General features: G+C 40.3%; 2 protein-coding genes and 1 pseudogene across 2 annotated transcripts; 2 read left to right on the plus strand and 1 right to left on the minus strand.

Annotated features, from left to right (window-relative positions):
* Nucleotides 1-2: 2 nt before the first annotated feature.
* On the minus strand, nucleotides 3-2,554 carry LOC130139186 (APO protein 4, mitochondrial-like; annotated as a pseudogene).
* A 1,536-nt stretch (nucleotides 2,555-4,090) lies between these two features.
* On the plus strand, nucleotides 4,091-7,001 carry LOC115680038 (protein translation factor SUI1 homolog 2-like). The gene is made up of 5 exons (XM_030603785.2): nucleotides 4,091-4,246; nucleotides 6,070-6,160; nucleotides 6,260-6,465; nucleotides 6,594-6,647; nucleotides 6,737-7,001. Exons 2-5 carry the CDS (start codon nucleotides 6,124-6,126, stop codon nucleotides 6,779-6,781), a joined length of 342 nt encoding a protein of 113 aa, XP_030459645.1. The 5' UTR covers nucleotides 4,091-4,246; nucleotides 6,070-6,123; the 3' UTR covers nucleotides 6,782-7,001.
* A 1,783-nt stretch (nucleotides 7,002-8,784) lies between these two features.
* Nucleotides 8,785-10,244, plus strand: LOC115680011 (transcription factor CPC-like). Its single transcript, XM_030603760.2, has 3 exons — nucleotides 8,785-9,131; nucleotides 9,240-9,327; nucleotides 9,444-10,244. The coding sequence occupies exons 1-3, from the start codon at nucleotides 9,077-9,079 to the stop codon at nucleotides 9,529-9,531; spliced, it is 231 nt and encodes a 76-aa protein (XP_030459620.1). The 5' UTR covers nucleotides 8,785-9,076; the 3' UTR covers nucleotides 9,532-10,244.
* The last annotated feature ends 6,925 nt before the right edge of the window (nucleotides 10,245-17,169 follow it).

Raw genomic sequence — 17,169 nt, forward strand, 5'->3', positions numbered from 1 at the left:
AATTAATCAATTAGTGCCCTTTCCGTAAATAACCTTGTTCAATCGTCAACAAAAATGTTCAAGCAGCCTTCTTGCAAATCATGAGTCCCAAGGTTCTATTCCTAACCGGGCTAAAGGGAAACAAGAACCGATGTATGAAAGTGCGCAAACAAGTAATAATCGAAATAGAAATACGCAAACAACGACCTAGCATTTGCCTCTAAGATTATTCAAAATCCTATTGTAAAGCCTTAAGAGATTGTTCAAAGAGAGATTGGAAAAGGAGTAGTTTGACCTTGGATTTTCGTCATACAATGGTACTTGGCTGGAGTAACAGCGCCCGCCTGCACACACAAACTCACCACAGAAGGTGCATGATCATAGAAATTATGTCCTTCAATCACCAGCACAAGAGGATCCTGATGTCGAGGGAACCAAACAATTTTCAGGGGCACCAGATCATCTACCTCGGCCTTCTTCCAGAAGTGACCACCATGCCAACTCTGGTACTTGAAAACCCCACGTAGCCGAGCCTTGCGGCCAGGTCCAACATGGACCTCTGAACAGTATTTGCAGGCTTTTGCGGGGTAAACTAGTAATAACTTCTGCAAGCCAGACCTAAGTGTCTCCCATGCCCTCAAAGTCCCATTTTCTATCAACATCAGATCATCAGCTGAGACAACTTCAGCTTCATCACTATCAATCTGAGCACCATCTGATTCAGGCATACTCTGCAGATTCTCATCACGCAAATCAACTCCAGCCTGATAGCATAGCTCAACAACAGCAGGAATACAATCATAATCAAACTGCTGATAGTGCTTTATGACATCTTGGAGCATCATCTTAAGATGTTAAGCCCCAACTGGTACGAGAATATTTTTATGCTACCGTTGATCCATTCACGAACCTGATCTTTCATACGATGCCTCTAACCACAACATGTCTGAATTAGATGTCCCTTTTCACCTACAAATACTTCCGAACAGAACCTGCAAAAACAACATACATACAAAATTACGGCTTTCCTGTAGGCTCAAAGACTGCTTGAAAAGATAACAGCTTCCTCGCCCCCTCCATGCTTCTCCCTTAACCGTAAAGATATAACAGATCGATACAATTGCAGGTCGCAAGAATTCCGTACAACCATACCAAACTCAAGCCTCAAGCTAAGAACAAGTAAAGATACATGCCAATAATCAAAAGGTTCTTTTTCATGTCACGTGCTCTCTCCCCAACCCATTCCCACATCAAAACTTCTTGCTGGTTTCTTCTCACTTGAACGCACCCGAGAATAAGGCTTCCTATTTTCAAATAGACGCGGTTCGCTATGATAGGATAGTTGTCAATAGGATCTGGAGTGAAGATCATGGTCCTCAATGCCATGGTATAAAAGCATCGCATAGAGAGAGATTGCAGAGGAGTTATTTATGTTAAAACTCCAAAATAAGCAAATAAAGTATTCCCCATGAACAATTTGAGTGATAATGGTAACAATAAATAAGGACTATAAAACGTACTAATTAGGATGCACAAGAAGGATAGGACAGCAAAGACAGTCGATAATACAGGACGACACAGAGCACTCTAATTTCATTTACTATCAGATTAAGCAACAACCAACCTGATTTTTAAGAGACTTGATTTTCCAGATTTTTCCTTGATGAGATTTTGTTGTTTTTTTCTTCTTTTTTTCCAGTTTTGGGTGAGGGGAATCAAGGAGATTATTGATACATAAACACTTTACTCCAACATGAATGGTAATATTTCACTTTGGCCCTATAACTCATTTAATGGACCATTATTGCCTATGTGCGTAATACAAAATGCATGGGCATGGAAAAGAATTTCCACCTATTACGACCCCAAAAGTCAGACTAGGCATTGATGTCACAGGGTGAATTGGTGGTGATCTGGCTGGATAGAAACAATCTTACGGCCAATATTTCTTTTACTATAACCTATATTTGTTATTGTAAAGAGAAGCATGCTTAAAATAATAGTACGATGAGGGGAAAATGGGGATAAAGAGGAAGAAGCTATCAAACCAGTCTTTCAATAGTTGCTGAATCCTCACAACTCCATGCATCCAAATTCTTTCGCACACCAGAAAATGCAACTTATAACGAAAGGAATTTGTTAATGAGATACTTGTTAACTAACTAATTAAGGAAATCATACCATTTTCAACGCATTAACTGTTCTAAGAATTGTGCCATGCATACTTTGAAAAATTTAAACTATCCTTTTATGTTTAACAAAGGCATTGGCCAGTGGGAGCAAATGTTAACAAGAGTTACCAGACCCAAACCAAAAACACTCTGAATCCATCGTTTTCCTTCTTCTAGCAATGCTATCTCTATAGAATAAAAAGGGTCAGTCCACACACTTACTCGCAAGCTGCAAGTGGGAAGAACCTGAGAAGTGTCGACACGCCCTGGATGAGCATAGTCCTGGCCTTCAACACGTCTTGCGCGACGGGAACCATACCCGGGACCGGATAATCCTTGGCCCTACCCTCAATCCTCTTCAGAATCATCGGCCGGAGCTTTTTCAAGTCCACATTCGCGCTATAAAGTCAAGCAGACGTACGGCAAAAGTGTCTCCTAGGAACCGTTGCAACTGTCCTCCAGCTAATGAAAATGGAAAACGCTCGTGGGTCTCAATCGGTGAGAAATTTTATCAAACACCTGGCGGGCAACGGAGCCAGGTGATCGAAATGGATGAAACAATCAGGACTAACTTGAAAATGAAGATACCCTGTTGCTCGGAAAGAGTGGACAGATCCAGAATGATGCAATCGAGGTCGAATGGACAAGCGACGCAGTGCTTAAATTAGAGGCTAAACAAGTGCTTGATTCTGAGCCCAAGCACGACCTGCTCTAAAAATTGGGCCGATTCAGCCCAGCATGCTATAGTGCTAGGGCCTAACCGGGCAAATAGAATCCCAGGTTAATACGTATCCTCTTTCGCACAGTGTCTATATCAGGTACCGAGCCGACAAGTCGGTTAGATAGACATTGTGCGAAACACAAGTCGACCCAAAAGGTGACAAAACACCACTTCATCACTCTAGGCGCAATAGACTACTATACATGTTCGCCCGGCAGGCAGTAGCCAACCAAAGCTGATGTTGTGTCTACCTTCACCACCCGAGGTCCCCTAATTCCCTTTCTATCTGTCTTTCCGACGGAGATGGAATACAAGAGGCAACATTGGGGAGTCCCACCTCTTCAGGGGTTCTTCCCCTTCTTTCTTCTCCCTCGAGCCTTTTAAGAACCTGCTTAGATCCAAGAATCCTAGGTTAATACGTATCCTCCATCTTGAGGTCATTGAGTGAACAACCAAATTTAGTGATATGATCGTTGTATAAAAAAAATTGTCAAAATAAAATTTTATTCACTTCCTAAAAAATACAAGAAAGAAACAGTGCAATTCGACAAATCCCAAACAACTTCAAAACAAAATAAACTCCGGATAATAAGATAACTCATCAGAACAAAATTAGAGGTCCCACACTCAAAGAGCATATCCAGGCCAAATCCGCCTTCAGTAATAAGCACGCACCGAGGTCACTATTCATTGATACGGCTTTATCTTTTCGTGGCTCGTCTCTAGATTCGGTGTTCCCGACACCATCGCCATTCAGAGCAACATGATTGAACGAGCACAGATTCGACACCGGTAAAAGTGAAACCCTTCACAAACCTCCTCGGTTCGCTGCATAAATAGATAAATTGATATAGTTCCATCGATAGTGTCAAGTCCCCTACCCACCCCTCCCCTCACCAATCATGGGAAAGGAAAGATATCAAAGAGGCCGTGTTTCTCTGAGCTGTCGACCGGGCACAACACGCACAGCATCTGGTTCCCCCAATCCCCCAATCGCGGCCCCCCCTCCCCCCCCAACATGTGAAAAAACAGTAACCAATCCCAAGCCCCATCCACGTGGCGCCAATCGATCGACCCGACAGAAGCGCCCCCGGTGATCCCGACCGTGCGTCCCCCTTCTCCCCGAAGCCCCACTCGAAGAAGGAAGGCGCACGCCATCCTCAGATAAATAAAATAAAATAAAAGAAAAAGGGGAGAATACAGAAAAAAAAATTCCCGAATACGTTGTGTGGCTAAGGTGAGACCTTGTCCGTCTCTTCTCTCTCTCTCTACCCTCTATATATAAAGGCGCGACCTTTCGTTTCCAAAGCCTTCGTCTTGCCTTTCAATCTCTCTCTGGTTCTCCTCCTTTGTCGTCGGTATATCCCACTTCCAGGTAAAATTGCTGGTCCTCTCTCTCTTCAGGTAATTTGGGTTTCTTTTTTGTATCTGCTGTTTGCGTTGGAAGTTTCTTTGTGCGATCTCCCTTCTTGTTGCCCGTTTATCTGATCGGGATGATCATCGAATGCTTTTGTCTCTCTTTTGGGTCCTTTGGGTCGTCGGTGGCGATTCTTGATCTGGGTTATCTGGGTATGTTCTGAATTCTGCGCCTTTTTTGTTTGTGAGATCTTCTTGTTTTTGATTTCGCAGTTTCTTGTGCGGTGTTGATCTGGGTGTTCGGTTGATCGTTTGCTTGTTTTTTGCACGATGCTGTTCTGGCTTTTGGTGTTTGTGTTGGGGAATACCAGGCTTATGTGGAATTTGATTCGTCTTGTTATCGTTACTGCGATATCGTTGGATGATCAGATGAAAGTTTGTCGGGGAAACAAACTGGATGGTGTTGACTTCTGTTCTAAAAGACAAGGGAACGAGGGTTGGAAATAAGGAACCAATTCTTTGAAAGCCTTTGGAAATTCTTGTCAAACGATTCCTTTATAGAGGTGCAGAATGAATTGGAGATTGATACAGTTCCTGTTCAGATAGCTCAGTGAAGTAAGAAAACATAGAACCAATTATTTCCCAGGCTTTTTGAATTGACGCTGGATAATTCCTTTCAGATGTACCAAAGAAGTTAAGCATAAATATGTGATGCGATTTATGCTGCTCACAGAATGGAGTGATAGGCATGAAATAGTATCTCAATCACTTTATCTACCCTCATGTTTAAATTCTGAGATCAGCTTTTGTACCGGTTTGAGAGACTACTCATTACTTAACAAAACGCCCATTTACTAATCCTCTGCTTTGTTGGTGCGGTGCATAAGATTGAAGTGTTTTGAGAAGACGGTAGTTCTGAAAAGCCAAGAAGATGGGATACCGATTCTTTGATCTTGAACTACCTGGGGAGTATTAAAGGAACATGAAAGTGAATTGTGTTGGCTCAAGATAGATGGATGTGATGTCATACTTTCTAGAAAATCTGAAAGTTATGATAGTTCCTGTTCTCTTCATAATTTGGCGAGATGAGAGTGGATAGATCTTCTCGAGTTAGTTGTCATCCTTGGTTGAGATTTGTTTCTTGTTAAGTAGTCAGTATAACTTGTTTGGTTAAACACAGCAAATAATATTGGTATTGGCTGTTATTTTATTTATTAGGGGGATTTTGATTGGCAATTCATTGGTTTCTTGGGTCAAGTGATTTTTATGCATGATCTACATTGTTCTGCTTGGTTTCTGTTGGTACATGGCATGATATGTAAAGAATAAGCACGGTGTTCTGCTAACTATTGGTGAATTTAGGGATTGAGATATCTCCATCTGTCAATTTATTTAAACCTATGTTTCTATTAGAATTGTCCTAAGATTCTTCTGAACTTGATGCTTGTGGGCAGTGCACTGGCTTATACATTGTACTATGTGTTGGCCTCAAACTGCCCTGTTGTTAACATCAGGAACTCTGATACGTTGATGTTCAAGCTTGATGTTATGCCAGCATAATCATTTCAGTCTGTTATCTTTCACGCTTCATGTAATCAGTCTTCTGTGCTGGTTCATGAGAAAATGTTTTCTGATGCCCTTTTCTCATCTTGGTGGATAAATGAGATTTGAATATAATTTATGCTTAGGATGAGTTTCTCGATTTCAGAACCATCAAGGCCTAGAAGATAATAGACTGTATTTCTCGTTCTAAAGACTTGACCAACATGAAAAGACAAACTTAATTGGTTCTTATTTCGTTGTCAATGACGTGCTAATCGTATGTTTCTTCAATATTTCCAGCTTCAAATTTTAGCCTAAAAGAAGAACGAAGTCCTTTGTGGTTACTCTATTTTCATGTCTGAGCTCGACGTCCAGGTTCCAACTACTTTTGGTATGTTTTGTTTGCTCTATTCAACCCCCTTTAGATCAGTGGTTTCATTGGCTAACAGCACTTGTGTCGGTTTTCTATCCGTGTGTTGTGGTGCGACAGATCCTTTTGCTGATGCCAAAGGTGAGGATTCGGGTGCTGGGTCAAAAGAGTACGTCCACATTCGTGTCCAGCAGCGCAATGGTAGGAAAAGCTTGACCACTGTGCAAGGTCTGAAGAAGGAGTTCAGCTATAACAAGATACTCAAGGACCTGAAGAAAGAATTTTGCTGCAATGGAACTGTAGTCCAGGACCCCGAGTTAGGCCAGGTGAATACAATACGTGCATTCTTGGCCATTTTTAACTTGTATTAAATCTGTCTCCTGTTGGCTCACGTGTCTTTTTATAGTTTTCTTTGCTATGTTCTTCGGCTGAGACATTCGATATATCGGTGCAGGTCATTCAACTGCAAGGTGACCAGAGGAAAAATGTTTCGACCTTCCTTGTGCAGGTCGGTATACCTTGTTACATGACTTTGATCAAACCTTAACTTGATCCCAAACTGAACCACGTTTAATTTTGTGTCATCCTTACGAGCAGGCTGGGATCGTGAAGAAGGAACAGATCAAGATTCACGGTTTTTGAAGTCGAGAAGTCAGGATCGCTAAATGTAGTTTGTTTATGTGCCCACGAGGCGGTAGTGTGCAATACATGTTCTCAATCGCCTGACTGTTACCATCAACATTTTCTTTATATTTAGATGTAGGTAAGAGACCTAAACACGACATAGTATATGTATGCCGCTATTGCCGGTTCTGCTGTTGCTTCTGAATTCGTGATGGTTCGTTGCATCTTATGTTTGTGATTTCCTGGAGTCCTTTGATTCTATTTTCAAAGTCCAGGTCACTGTTTAGGAGGGGTAAGGCTCACGCGGCGTGTGCCTACTTACTTTGGTCCGCCCTTTGCTCATGTTCATCTTTTCTGAATACGGTTTCGGTCGTTTCCTTATGAGTAGTTTGCCATATGAATGGGAGGCTTTGAATGAATTCTGGGATCTTGTGGTGACGAGCAAGGAGAAGAATAGGGCGGTTCAATCTCCAAACTGCAATTTTTTTCGACGGGAGGAAGACATATGTCGCTTTGACGTGCACATGTGGCTGCAGATATGTCTGTTTTTGCGAAATTGGAGATCTTTTTAGACCTCCCGTTTTAGCATGCTTCACGCCTTAATTAGATTAAAGTTCAATTGAAGCCGTTTCTACCAAATTGCACCTGCAATGAACTTAATAAGATCAATGGAGATTTCCTTCGGGGTTCCTCCTCGACTGAGAGAAACATGCATCATCTTATGGGCAAAAGAGAAATTACCAAGAAAAAGAAGGAAGGTGACCTTGGGATTAAGTAGTCTAGAACTAGAAATATTGCTCAGCTTGCCAAGATCGGATGGCGTATTGCTTGTGACAAAAAGTCACCACGGGCCAATGCTCCTAGAAAGAGATAGCAGAAATTGCTGTCTAACCCATGAATGCCAAGGGAAGGTGTACAGCACCTACTCGATCTGTGAAGCGCTTGATTGCTGCCAATTAGTTCCTTCTTAACCGGAAGGGATAACGAGACAAGCAGTCCCTGAATTTTGATTCAATGTGTAATATACTTCATGTATTTTTAATTTGTTCAACATAATCTCTTAACTTTTAGCCTAATGTTCAATATGATTCCTGAGCTTTTAATTTATACAGTATGGTCCCTGGACTTTTGATATATGTTCAATTTAGTCCTTGAACTATATGAAAATGTTTAATATAAAGTCTGAACTTACATTGAATATTTTCATATAGTTCAGGAAAGTGAATATGTAATAAAAGTTCAGAGATAATATTGAGTAATTTAAAAATTCATTGACCATATTGAATATTAAGCTAAAATTCAAGAATTATATCGAATAAATTAAAAGTTTGAGGACTTCGTCGGACGTTAAATTAAAGTTCAGATACTGTTTTATGACATTTTTCTTCACTTTGGAAGGTGGGTCAAAAATGGTGTGCGGTGCAAGACAGCCTTGCTCGGAAAGGGCGGATGCTAATAGGACCGCTTTGTATTTTGTCCGAACATCCTTGTGCTGTGGCGTGTCGTACAACGCGGGGTGCTCTGACGTAAGTCTTCTGCAACTTCGCTCATGAAAGCCCATTTTGACCCCAGAATAAAAGTAGGGGACATTGGAAACTTTACCACCTCTCCAAAAGGGGAGTAACTAAGGAAATGGATGTCACTGGTTATTGACCAAAAGAATGCTTTGATCTTGTGTGTGCCAAACGAAAATTTTGACTTAAAATAAACTTTTCTCACAACAACCTTTCGAAATCCAATTCAATTGGGTTTTGCCGTAAAACCGCGGGGCACTAAACGGCGTTCAATGTCTCAATCGGACGATTTCACATGACGTCACAGACTTGAACACATCAATCGTGTGATAGAGAGTCGCAATTAAACATTATGTACGAATTCCGCCCGGGACCGGTAACGTGTACTGGGTATAAGCTATATAAAACAAATTAATGATACATTCATCGACCTAACTATTTCGTAATAAATAAAACATGTCGGGGCTCGTCACGCCCGAGAAAAATTCCTTCCGTGTACGAGAATCGTTGTCCCTAGTCGCCACCAACCAAAAGCCAAAACCACTGTTTTCTGTCTCGGAGCCTGCAACTACCCATCAAACTTGGACTTCCTCGAACTACCATTCCTCTGTTCACACATACACACAGACTTCCCCTCTCTCTCTCTGTCTCCCACCGGCCATTCTTCTTCGTTTCAGCGAACTTTCCTTCCCTTATTTAACGCTCCCCCTTCAATTTAACCACCCCAGTTTCAACTCCACACCCAACAGTTTTGACCCTCTTCTTGCAAGAAAGTTCCTCGCGCTTCACCAGAATTTCAATGGCTGACTCGGATCTCTCCTCTCGCGACGCAACGACATCGGTGGACTCCAGAGGTAGTTGTTTCGTATCAGGAACTTGTGTAGTATATTTAATGTTATTTCCTTTCACCTACTCTTCTTGATGGTAGCCCTGGGACCATAAATTTGACAATGGGATTGCAGGGGATGACGGTCAGGGTCCGAAGCTCCTGGATTTCTCAGAAGATGAGGAGACCCTTATAGCTAGGATGTACACTCTGGTTGGTCAAAGGTGGGGGGGACCTTCAGATCCATCTCTTTGAAACTCTCTGTATTCTTTCAGAAAAAGGGAAAGGATATCTTGACATGTAGTCATGGAGTGATGAGGGGGTTTTGGATTGGTTTCAGGTGGTCGCTGATCGCCGGGCGGATTCCGGGGAGGTCGGCGGAGGAGATCGAGAAGTACTGGACTTCAAGATGTTCGAGTAGCGAATGAAACAGAGGAACTAGAAGTTCCGGGGGAGAAAATTTTTCCCTCCCCTTTTAAGAGAAAGGAAAATTTTCAGGGAAAATTTTCTGGGATTTTCTTTTTGGTTTTTCTCTTGTGGGGGAAAATTTTCCAGTTTCTTAGCAAACTAAGGAGGAAGAAACCGGTGGTTCCGGTAACCTAGTTAAAAAAAAAAAAGAGAGAGAGGAAAATCTCAAATGAGAAGGAAAGTCTGTGTAGTGTAGTGTAGACTGTAGAGTCTCAAGTTGTTGTGCATATGAATATGTCATTTTAGCGTTATGTAAGTCAATATCCGATGGTCTCAATTGGTAAAAAAGAAAAGACGTATGGAGAAAAACCGACTTCATTTCAAATGGACTAGATATCTAGGTAAGCGAGGCCCGGTCCGAACCGGACGGTTCTGTCTCGCTCGGGCCAGATTCACCGGTGCAAGTGAGCTCACTCTTTTGAATCGGGCAGTTCTGTTTGAGCTTGGGGACGATATCAACTGTGAGGTCGAAAACAAGAATTTGCGGTGCTTGTGTTGATGCTGGACGGAATTTGGCCCATGAGCAACATCCCAACACAACCAAATCCGACACGACATGGTCCGTACAATGGGGGCCTTCCATTTCAATTTTTCACTTCTTTCTTGAAAAATGGAAGTGATTCGAACTGTTGAGTCTTGAAACGCGGAAAATAAGGCTCATGCCCGTTCTCTCTTGTGTTTCTGGCACTCCCAACTTATTATATCATGCGCACCAACACATGCTCCATCCCCCTTTATTGGCGGCGCCACGTAAGGTAAGATGACCGGCATTGATTAAATTGGCAAATTATCAAAAGTTTTAAGACTAAATTAGCAAATTTTCAAAAGATGCAGAACTAAATTGATACAAGTGAAAGGTTTAAGACTGAATTGGGCACTGTATAATAGGTTTATGACTCTTTGGACAATTTCTCCAGCATTGAAGTGACACCATAACAATTGATATGTTACAAGCAATTTCAAACGGCTGAAGATATGCCGCATCCGATAAACAAACTTATAAGAATGGCGTGGAGCACAAAAGGATCTCGCCTATGGATTCCATTTCTCGAATTTGTCTTCGTTGGTGACTAATTTATAGAGGGTAGCAAGCTAACTACTGAACAGATGCCCGGGTATATTGAGATAAAACCAAATCGATCGAGCAATTCCACGCTTCCAAATGACATGATCCTCAATCGAAAAAAGTGTCAAAAAAGTCATAAACCTATTGCATTTGTACCAATTTTGTCATAAACCTTTTAATTATACCAAATTAGTCATAAACCTTTTGACATAGAGCCAATTCAATCTTTCCGACTAATTTTGGCCGGATATTACTGACGTGGACGTTGACCGTGCCACATAGGCCGGTAGACAACTTATAATCATTTTTTTCAAAAAATTTCATTTTATTTTTCTTTTATTTTCCTTTATTTTCTTTTTTTTTTCCCTCTCTTCTTTCTCCAGCTGGTCACCAGACCTTAGTGACCGGCTAGAGGCGAGGTACCTTGCCGGCCTCTAGCAAGCCTCACGCTAGGCTAGCGAGGCTCGAGCCCTCATTGGAGGCCTCGAGGTTGAAGGCCGCAACCTTGTCGGCCCTTGCCTCTGGCCAGTCGCCAAGGTCCGGTGACCGGCTAGAGGAAGAAGAAAGGGAAGTAAAAAATGAAAAATAAATAATTCAAAAAAAAATTATTAAAAGTTGTCCACATTAGGTTAGCCATGCAGCGTAAGCCGACTGGCGTCCATGTCTACAATACCCTGCCAAAATTAGCCGGAATGACTGAATTGGCTTCAGGTCAAAAGGTTTGACACTAAATTGGCACAAATGCAATAAATTTAGGACTTTTCCAACACTTTTCCCTCCTTGATCATATAGATTAGGCTGGGATTGAGATGCCCTTCATCGAATCACAAATAGACAGCTTCTTTGATCAGCTACGTGATCGTTGATCTTGGTTAAATGATATTATATGTCCTGATTGGGAATCCTTAAGAGCCCAAAAAACTCCGACCTTTCGTAAAAGATCCCATCGTTAACGCTACCTACTTTTGGCCAGTTGAAATTACCCCGGTGAAGTTGGTTGATGAGGACTATATACATCTAGGTGACATACACGAATGTCAAATTGAAGGAAGGTACTATATAAGCGGAGTCAAGAAATTTTTTTTTTTTTTACATGTGATACGAGTTTAATTGCAATAATAGATATTAACAAAATAATCAGGGACAGAAAAATCAAGGGCATTTCGTCAACACGAGGGTGGATACCAAATTCTAAAGTTTGCTTTAAAATTGGGAAAATAGTCCAAAAAATCATAAATTTATTATACAGAGATCAATTCATCTTAAACCTTTTTATTGTACAAATTTAGTATAAATTGGTGTGACAATTTAATTAGCGCCAACCATCTTACGTGGCATGGCCGGCGACCAGTGTCGATTGGCGTTGACATGAACAATTTTTTTAATTTTTAAAATTTTTCCGAATATTTTCTTCTTTTTTTTCTTTTTTTCTTTTTCTTTTTTCGTTTTTCGCTCCACTAGGCATCGGCGAGGGCCCTAATGCCCTCTCCAGCCTTAGGTGAGGGCAATCGTTGCTTGAGGTCGATGGAGGGAAAAAGGGAAAAAAGAAAAAAGAAATGGCAAAAGCCATAAAAAAAAATCCTAAATTATGCCAACTGTGACACATTTATCTTAAATATTTTTTCTATGACACCAAAAATCTCAAACTTGTACTTGTGTGACTTATTATCCTCCATCAAAGTTCTAATAATGAGAACCGTTAAAAATCTGCCTACATGAACACCAAAAAGTAAATAGTATTAAAATGACACATGCGTGATTTAAGTAAAATAAAATAAAATAAATTTAATGAAACATTGGCGAAAGGTAAATGTGTCACATAAGTACAAATTTGTAGTTTTTATGTCACCAGAAAAAGTTTAGGATAAATGTGTCCCAATGGACATAGTTTGGAATTTTTTTTATCACAAAAAAAAAGTTTAGGGTAAATGTATCAAACTAGGCGTAATTTGGGGTTATTTGTTACTTTTTCCCAAAAAAGAAGAAAAATTCAAAAAATTAAAAAATTGTCAAAATTATCTACGTCGACGCCGCCCGTGCCGCGTAGGACGGTATTAGCGATTTCTGGCTGAAATTAGTAGGAAAAACTAAATTGATAAATCATATAATGGTTTTGAACTAAATTGGTACAATTGTAAGATTCAAAATTAAGTTGACCGACTATAGAACTTATTGAACAATTTTTCCAATTGTATAGATATAGGGATAGAATAGCTACCAATTATATTCAAACACACACAAGTTGACAATTTCCAAAGGAAAATGGAAAAGAAAAATAAAGTTTTTTTAAAGATTTGAAAAGGAAAAAGTTATTTCTCCTCGAAATGCTCAAAAGCTATTCCTACATAGGATCACCATCCACCATAATTCCAACCATATATTCCTTATGTCACATATGCCAAGAAAGAGACTCTCCTCAATTTGTGGCCGCCTTTGCCCCACTTCATACATATTTTCTCACCAGCCAATATCAAATTTTCAGAAATTGATGCATGCATCGTGTTCTGAAAATGAGAATTCATAGTCAAATGATCTGATCTTTCCTTATCTTCAAGAAAATAATAACTATTCTTCGGTTGCAATAATAATGCAGCATCTTTTTCTTTTATTTTTTCTTGTTTTATTTTATGGCCCATGTCCTTGACGCAATCGTGTCCATCCCCACTTTGAATGCCACCAAAATGATTCGACTGCCACCTCCATACCCCCCTCTTTCCACGGCCAAAGAACCCTTTCATTAATTTTCGAAATTTCCAATAAATTGGTAATATAGTTTTTTGCATCCACGAGTGTATGATTGCTCATGAATTATTTTGGTGCAAAATCAATCCAACGTCCTCGGGACATCCCCAACTTATGCTATCAGCATCATGCAGTCGTCCTTAGAAATAATTTTTCTTACTTAATTCAATCAAAATAGATGAATAAAATGGAACTAGCCATGGATATCATTATCTAAAAGACTGAAACAACGAGAGCATCTTGCCAATTTTTTATAATAAGTCTCGAATCGTCGGGAAATCATTCTATAATGTCTGCAAAATGCATGCCTTAACGTCTTTCCTCGCTTGTAGTAGGTCGAATTCACATGCAAAACAGAGAACGTTGTATAACTCGCATAAGACAAATAACCAAAGACATGGAATAGCCCGGATGGTGTTTCTTCTAAGTTGCTCTACTATGATTTCCCATCGTTTTCCTACGATGGAAAATTTATTAAATTACGATTTTATCAAACAGTTTCAGTTTGGGTTTTTAAGCCTGTTGATAATAATTCTACGAAATTTTACATAGTATCAAGTGGGAGGTCCTCATTTCAAATCTTTTTCGATTTTTCGTAACTTTTCTATTTGACGAGGGACAAATTATGCAGTTGAGATTGATGAGATCGGAGAGGATAGGGCTTATATGATCTATCCTTGAGAAGTGCCACTAATGCTTTGACTCAGCATAGATAAAAAGAGGTAGAGAGAGATAAGGTATATTCTTGTCTGGACAGAGAAAGGCTTATCTTAAGGTGGTTCTTGTCATCCTCCGGAGTCTCGAAAAATGGTTACCCTGATCTTGTCGTCATCCTTTGGATCATTCATGCAAGATCGCCCGCAGTTTGCACAAAAAATTGACAGAAGCTTTCACTGATCTAAAGCGGGCGTTTGTTAGTGCGTCAGATAACGTCCAACTCCTCTCTCAGTATCTCGGCCAATGGATGGATTGAATTTGTTGTGGCCAAGTCTGACACTCTCTGGAATCACCAATGCCTCGACACCTAATGCTCTCTGAACCTACGTGTGGCGGTCCCTAATAAACTTCATGTCGAAAGTTAGAGGTAACCACATGTCGTTTCCTCGCTTTCTCGCCAAGGAAAACGCACTTCGAGTCTAGTTTACTTCACACGTCGTCATCATATGTTGACGTGATGAATGACTACTTGTAAAGCCCCGGGTCCGCCACCGTACACGTATTATCCGCTTTGGGCCCCATTGGGCCCTCACGGTTTTGTCCCTTTGGGCTTCGCCCAAAAAACACATATGTACAGATAGAGAATCCCGAACCTTATAAACCAGTCAATAACTCCCCCCCTCGGCGATGTAGGACAAAAGATGCGCCCTCGCCCTACGCACGTCCGAGGATCTAGGCGTAGAAGTACCGCCATCCCTCCTTCCCGCGCACCACTGCCTGGGTCGTCACACTACCGATACGTCGCCGATCATGTGTCACTCTGTTTACCAAGTTCTAAACTCAAAATCACGGATCCTGAGAGGGCAGGTGGGAAAATAACTTGAGTTCTTTCAGGGACGGTTCGTTTTGTCGGGCCAAAGAGATAGAGATGGTGTGCACATTGCATGCCGGTTCGGCTCACGATAAGAGCGACTTCGGAGCTCGAGTCTCTTGGGAACACAAGAGTCGCGAATCAGGACCGTGGTCTGGAGAAGATAATGCCGGTTTGACCAACCCGTCGTTATGCAGAAGAAGCTCAAACATGCAGTGCAGCTGAAAGAAGACCTTTGCATTTGCAGTTAATGAAGGGTTGAATTCAGTAACTCTTCATCAAACATCAAGTAATCGTAAAAAAGGGTTTAGTAACACATAAAATGTATGATATTGTTGAGGGTTTTGTGAAGAATAACTTTAGGGGTGCTCATTTTCAATGCACTGACTGTTGTCGTGATATGCACAATCAATATTTAGAGAATCGAATTTTTTAGTGAGTATGCTTAACGAGTGCCATGGGCACTTCATAATGAGATCCTTATATTAATGAGGTTCTCGTTAAGCATTGAAATAAAAAAATATATGCAAATAAATCAAAATTGTGACAATTGAGATAGTTTTTATTAGGGAAAATGACACAAATAATCTCTGAATTTTGACTCAATGTGTAATTTAATCCCGAAACCTTTAATTTGTTCAATATAATCTTTGAACTTTAATCCAATATTCAATGTGGTCCATGAACTTTCATTTTGTTCAATGTGGTCCATGAATTTTTTGTACATATTCAATATAGTCCATGAACTTTATAAAAATGGTCAATGTAGTCCTTCTATTAATTCAAGATCATGGACTATATTGTATATTTTCATATAGTTCAGGGACTAAATTGAACATGTACCAAAAGTTCATGGACCACATTGAACAAATTAAAAGTTCAAAGACCACATTGAATATTAGGCTAAAATTCAGGGACTACATTGAACAAATTAAAAGTTCATGGACCAAATCGCATATTGAGCCAAAGTTTAGGGACTGTTTGTGTCATTGTCCCTATTTATTAGGTATATGATACTCGTTAATCAAACCCTAATATTGTAAACAAAGAGGAAAATATGAGAACCGAATCGGTTGGCCATTAAAAGAGAAAGGCGGCATCCTGCTGGGATGGGAAGAAGACAATCAAGGTGGCGCAGGATGGTTAAGCCGAGGCCATCTTCTTTTACGTGCCCTGCAACATCAGCTCCCAAGAGAGAAGTTTCACTCCATTTCATCACAATGATAATAATGAACCCCCCTTTTTATTAACAATAATAATAATAATCTGTCGATAAGTTTTAAATCAGATACTGCAGTGGAGATTTCTTGGTTTTTTTTGGTAAGGGCTTCAAAGATTTCTTGGTTTTTGTTCTTTTCTTATCCTCAAAAACGGTTAAAGTTATTATTTTTATTGGTTTCACATGGTGGAAGAGATCAACACCTCCCCGGTTCTTGTTATAAATATGGAGGGGACTTGAGGCAGCTCTTGCATGAATCTCTCTAAATAGTTTTACTGTACTATTACTTGGCCCGTTCTTCCTTGCTCAAACCAAGTTCTAGCCATGGCTGCATCTTTCTCGGTGCCTTCCATGGTAAGCCCTTACTTAACTCTTCTTCATGATCCAGTCTTCCTCAGTCTTTCTTCTTCACTCAGTTTGCATGCACTTGGAGTTTTGTAATCGATGGTTTGAGTTGAATTGCAGATATTTCATTGTGTTGGTTCAAGCAATTTGTGGGTCTTATCAGACTTAATTTGCAAGAAATAGACCTTAGAAAATCACATAATGAACTTTAAGGTTGCTCACTCTAGTGAAAATGAGCTAGAATGGAGATCATATGTTATCTAACATGTGCTAACTCAATACTGCATTTTAACTTTTGTGTGAGAACACTCTACGTGCAAAGTTAAGAGCATTGACGGTGTTAGACATGACAGGATGATTATTATGATGTTAATGTCTTTGGCTGCACAAGATAAAAATTCATGAACACCATCCTTTGCTGTAAGCGCATGCATGTGCTCTCTCTCAAGCTCATCTCTTAGATATTTGGAAGAGTGCATATTACAATTAAGATTGCTAAAAAGGACTTCAATTTGTTCTCACAGCAACCTGTTATGTGCAGTTTTTGTCATTTGAACTTTTGTGTTTTGTACTGTTATTAAGTCGTTGTTTCCTCGTGGACAGCTATCTGATGCACAAAAATTGTCGTTCCTCTCAGAGGTTTACTATAAAATTTCGGGAGAGCATTGGCCTTCCCTTGCTTGCCTCTGCTCTAATAT

This window comes from Syzygium oleosum, unplaced genomic scaffold, assembly GCF_021117445.2.
Source record: "Syzygium oleosum isolate NSW1041296 unplaced genomic scaffold, Sole_v2.1 Sole_v2.10, whole genome shotgun sequence".
Taxonomy (NCBI): Eukaryota; Viridiplantae; Streptophyta; class Magnoliopsida; order Myrtales; family Myrtaceae; genus Syzygium; species Syzygium oleosum.

Coding starts and splice junctions, on each gene's coding strand:
- LOC115680038 (XM_030603785.2), top strand. CDS start 6,124: ATGTCTGAGCTCGACGTCCAGGTTCCAACTACTTTTG. Junction 6,161..6,259: donor CCAGGTTCCAACTACTTTTG/GTATGTTTTGTT, acceptor GTGGTGCGACAG/ATCCTTTTGCTGATGCCAAA. Junction 6,466..6,593: donor AGGACCCCGAGTTAGGCCAG/GTGAATACAATA, acceptor ATATCGGTGCAG/GTCATTCAACTGCAAGGTGA.
- LOC115680011 (XM_030603760.2), top strand. CDS start 9,077: ATGGCTGACTCGGATCTCTCCTCTCGCGACGCAACGACATCGGTGGAC. Junction 9,132..9,239: donor GACATCGGTGGACTCCAGAG/GTAGTTGTTTCG, acceptor ATGGGATTGCAG/GGGATGACGGTCAGGGTCCG. Junction 9,328..9,443: donor TACACTCTGGTTGGTCAAAG/GTGGGGGGGACC, acceptor GATTGGTTTCAG/GTGGTCGCTGATCGCCGGGC.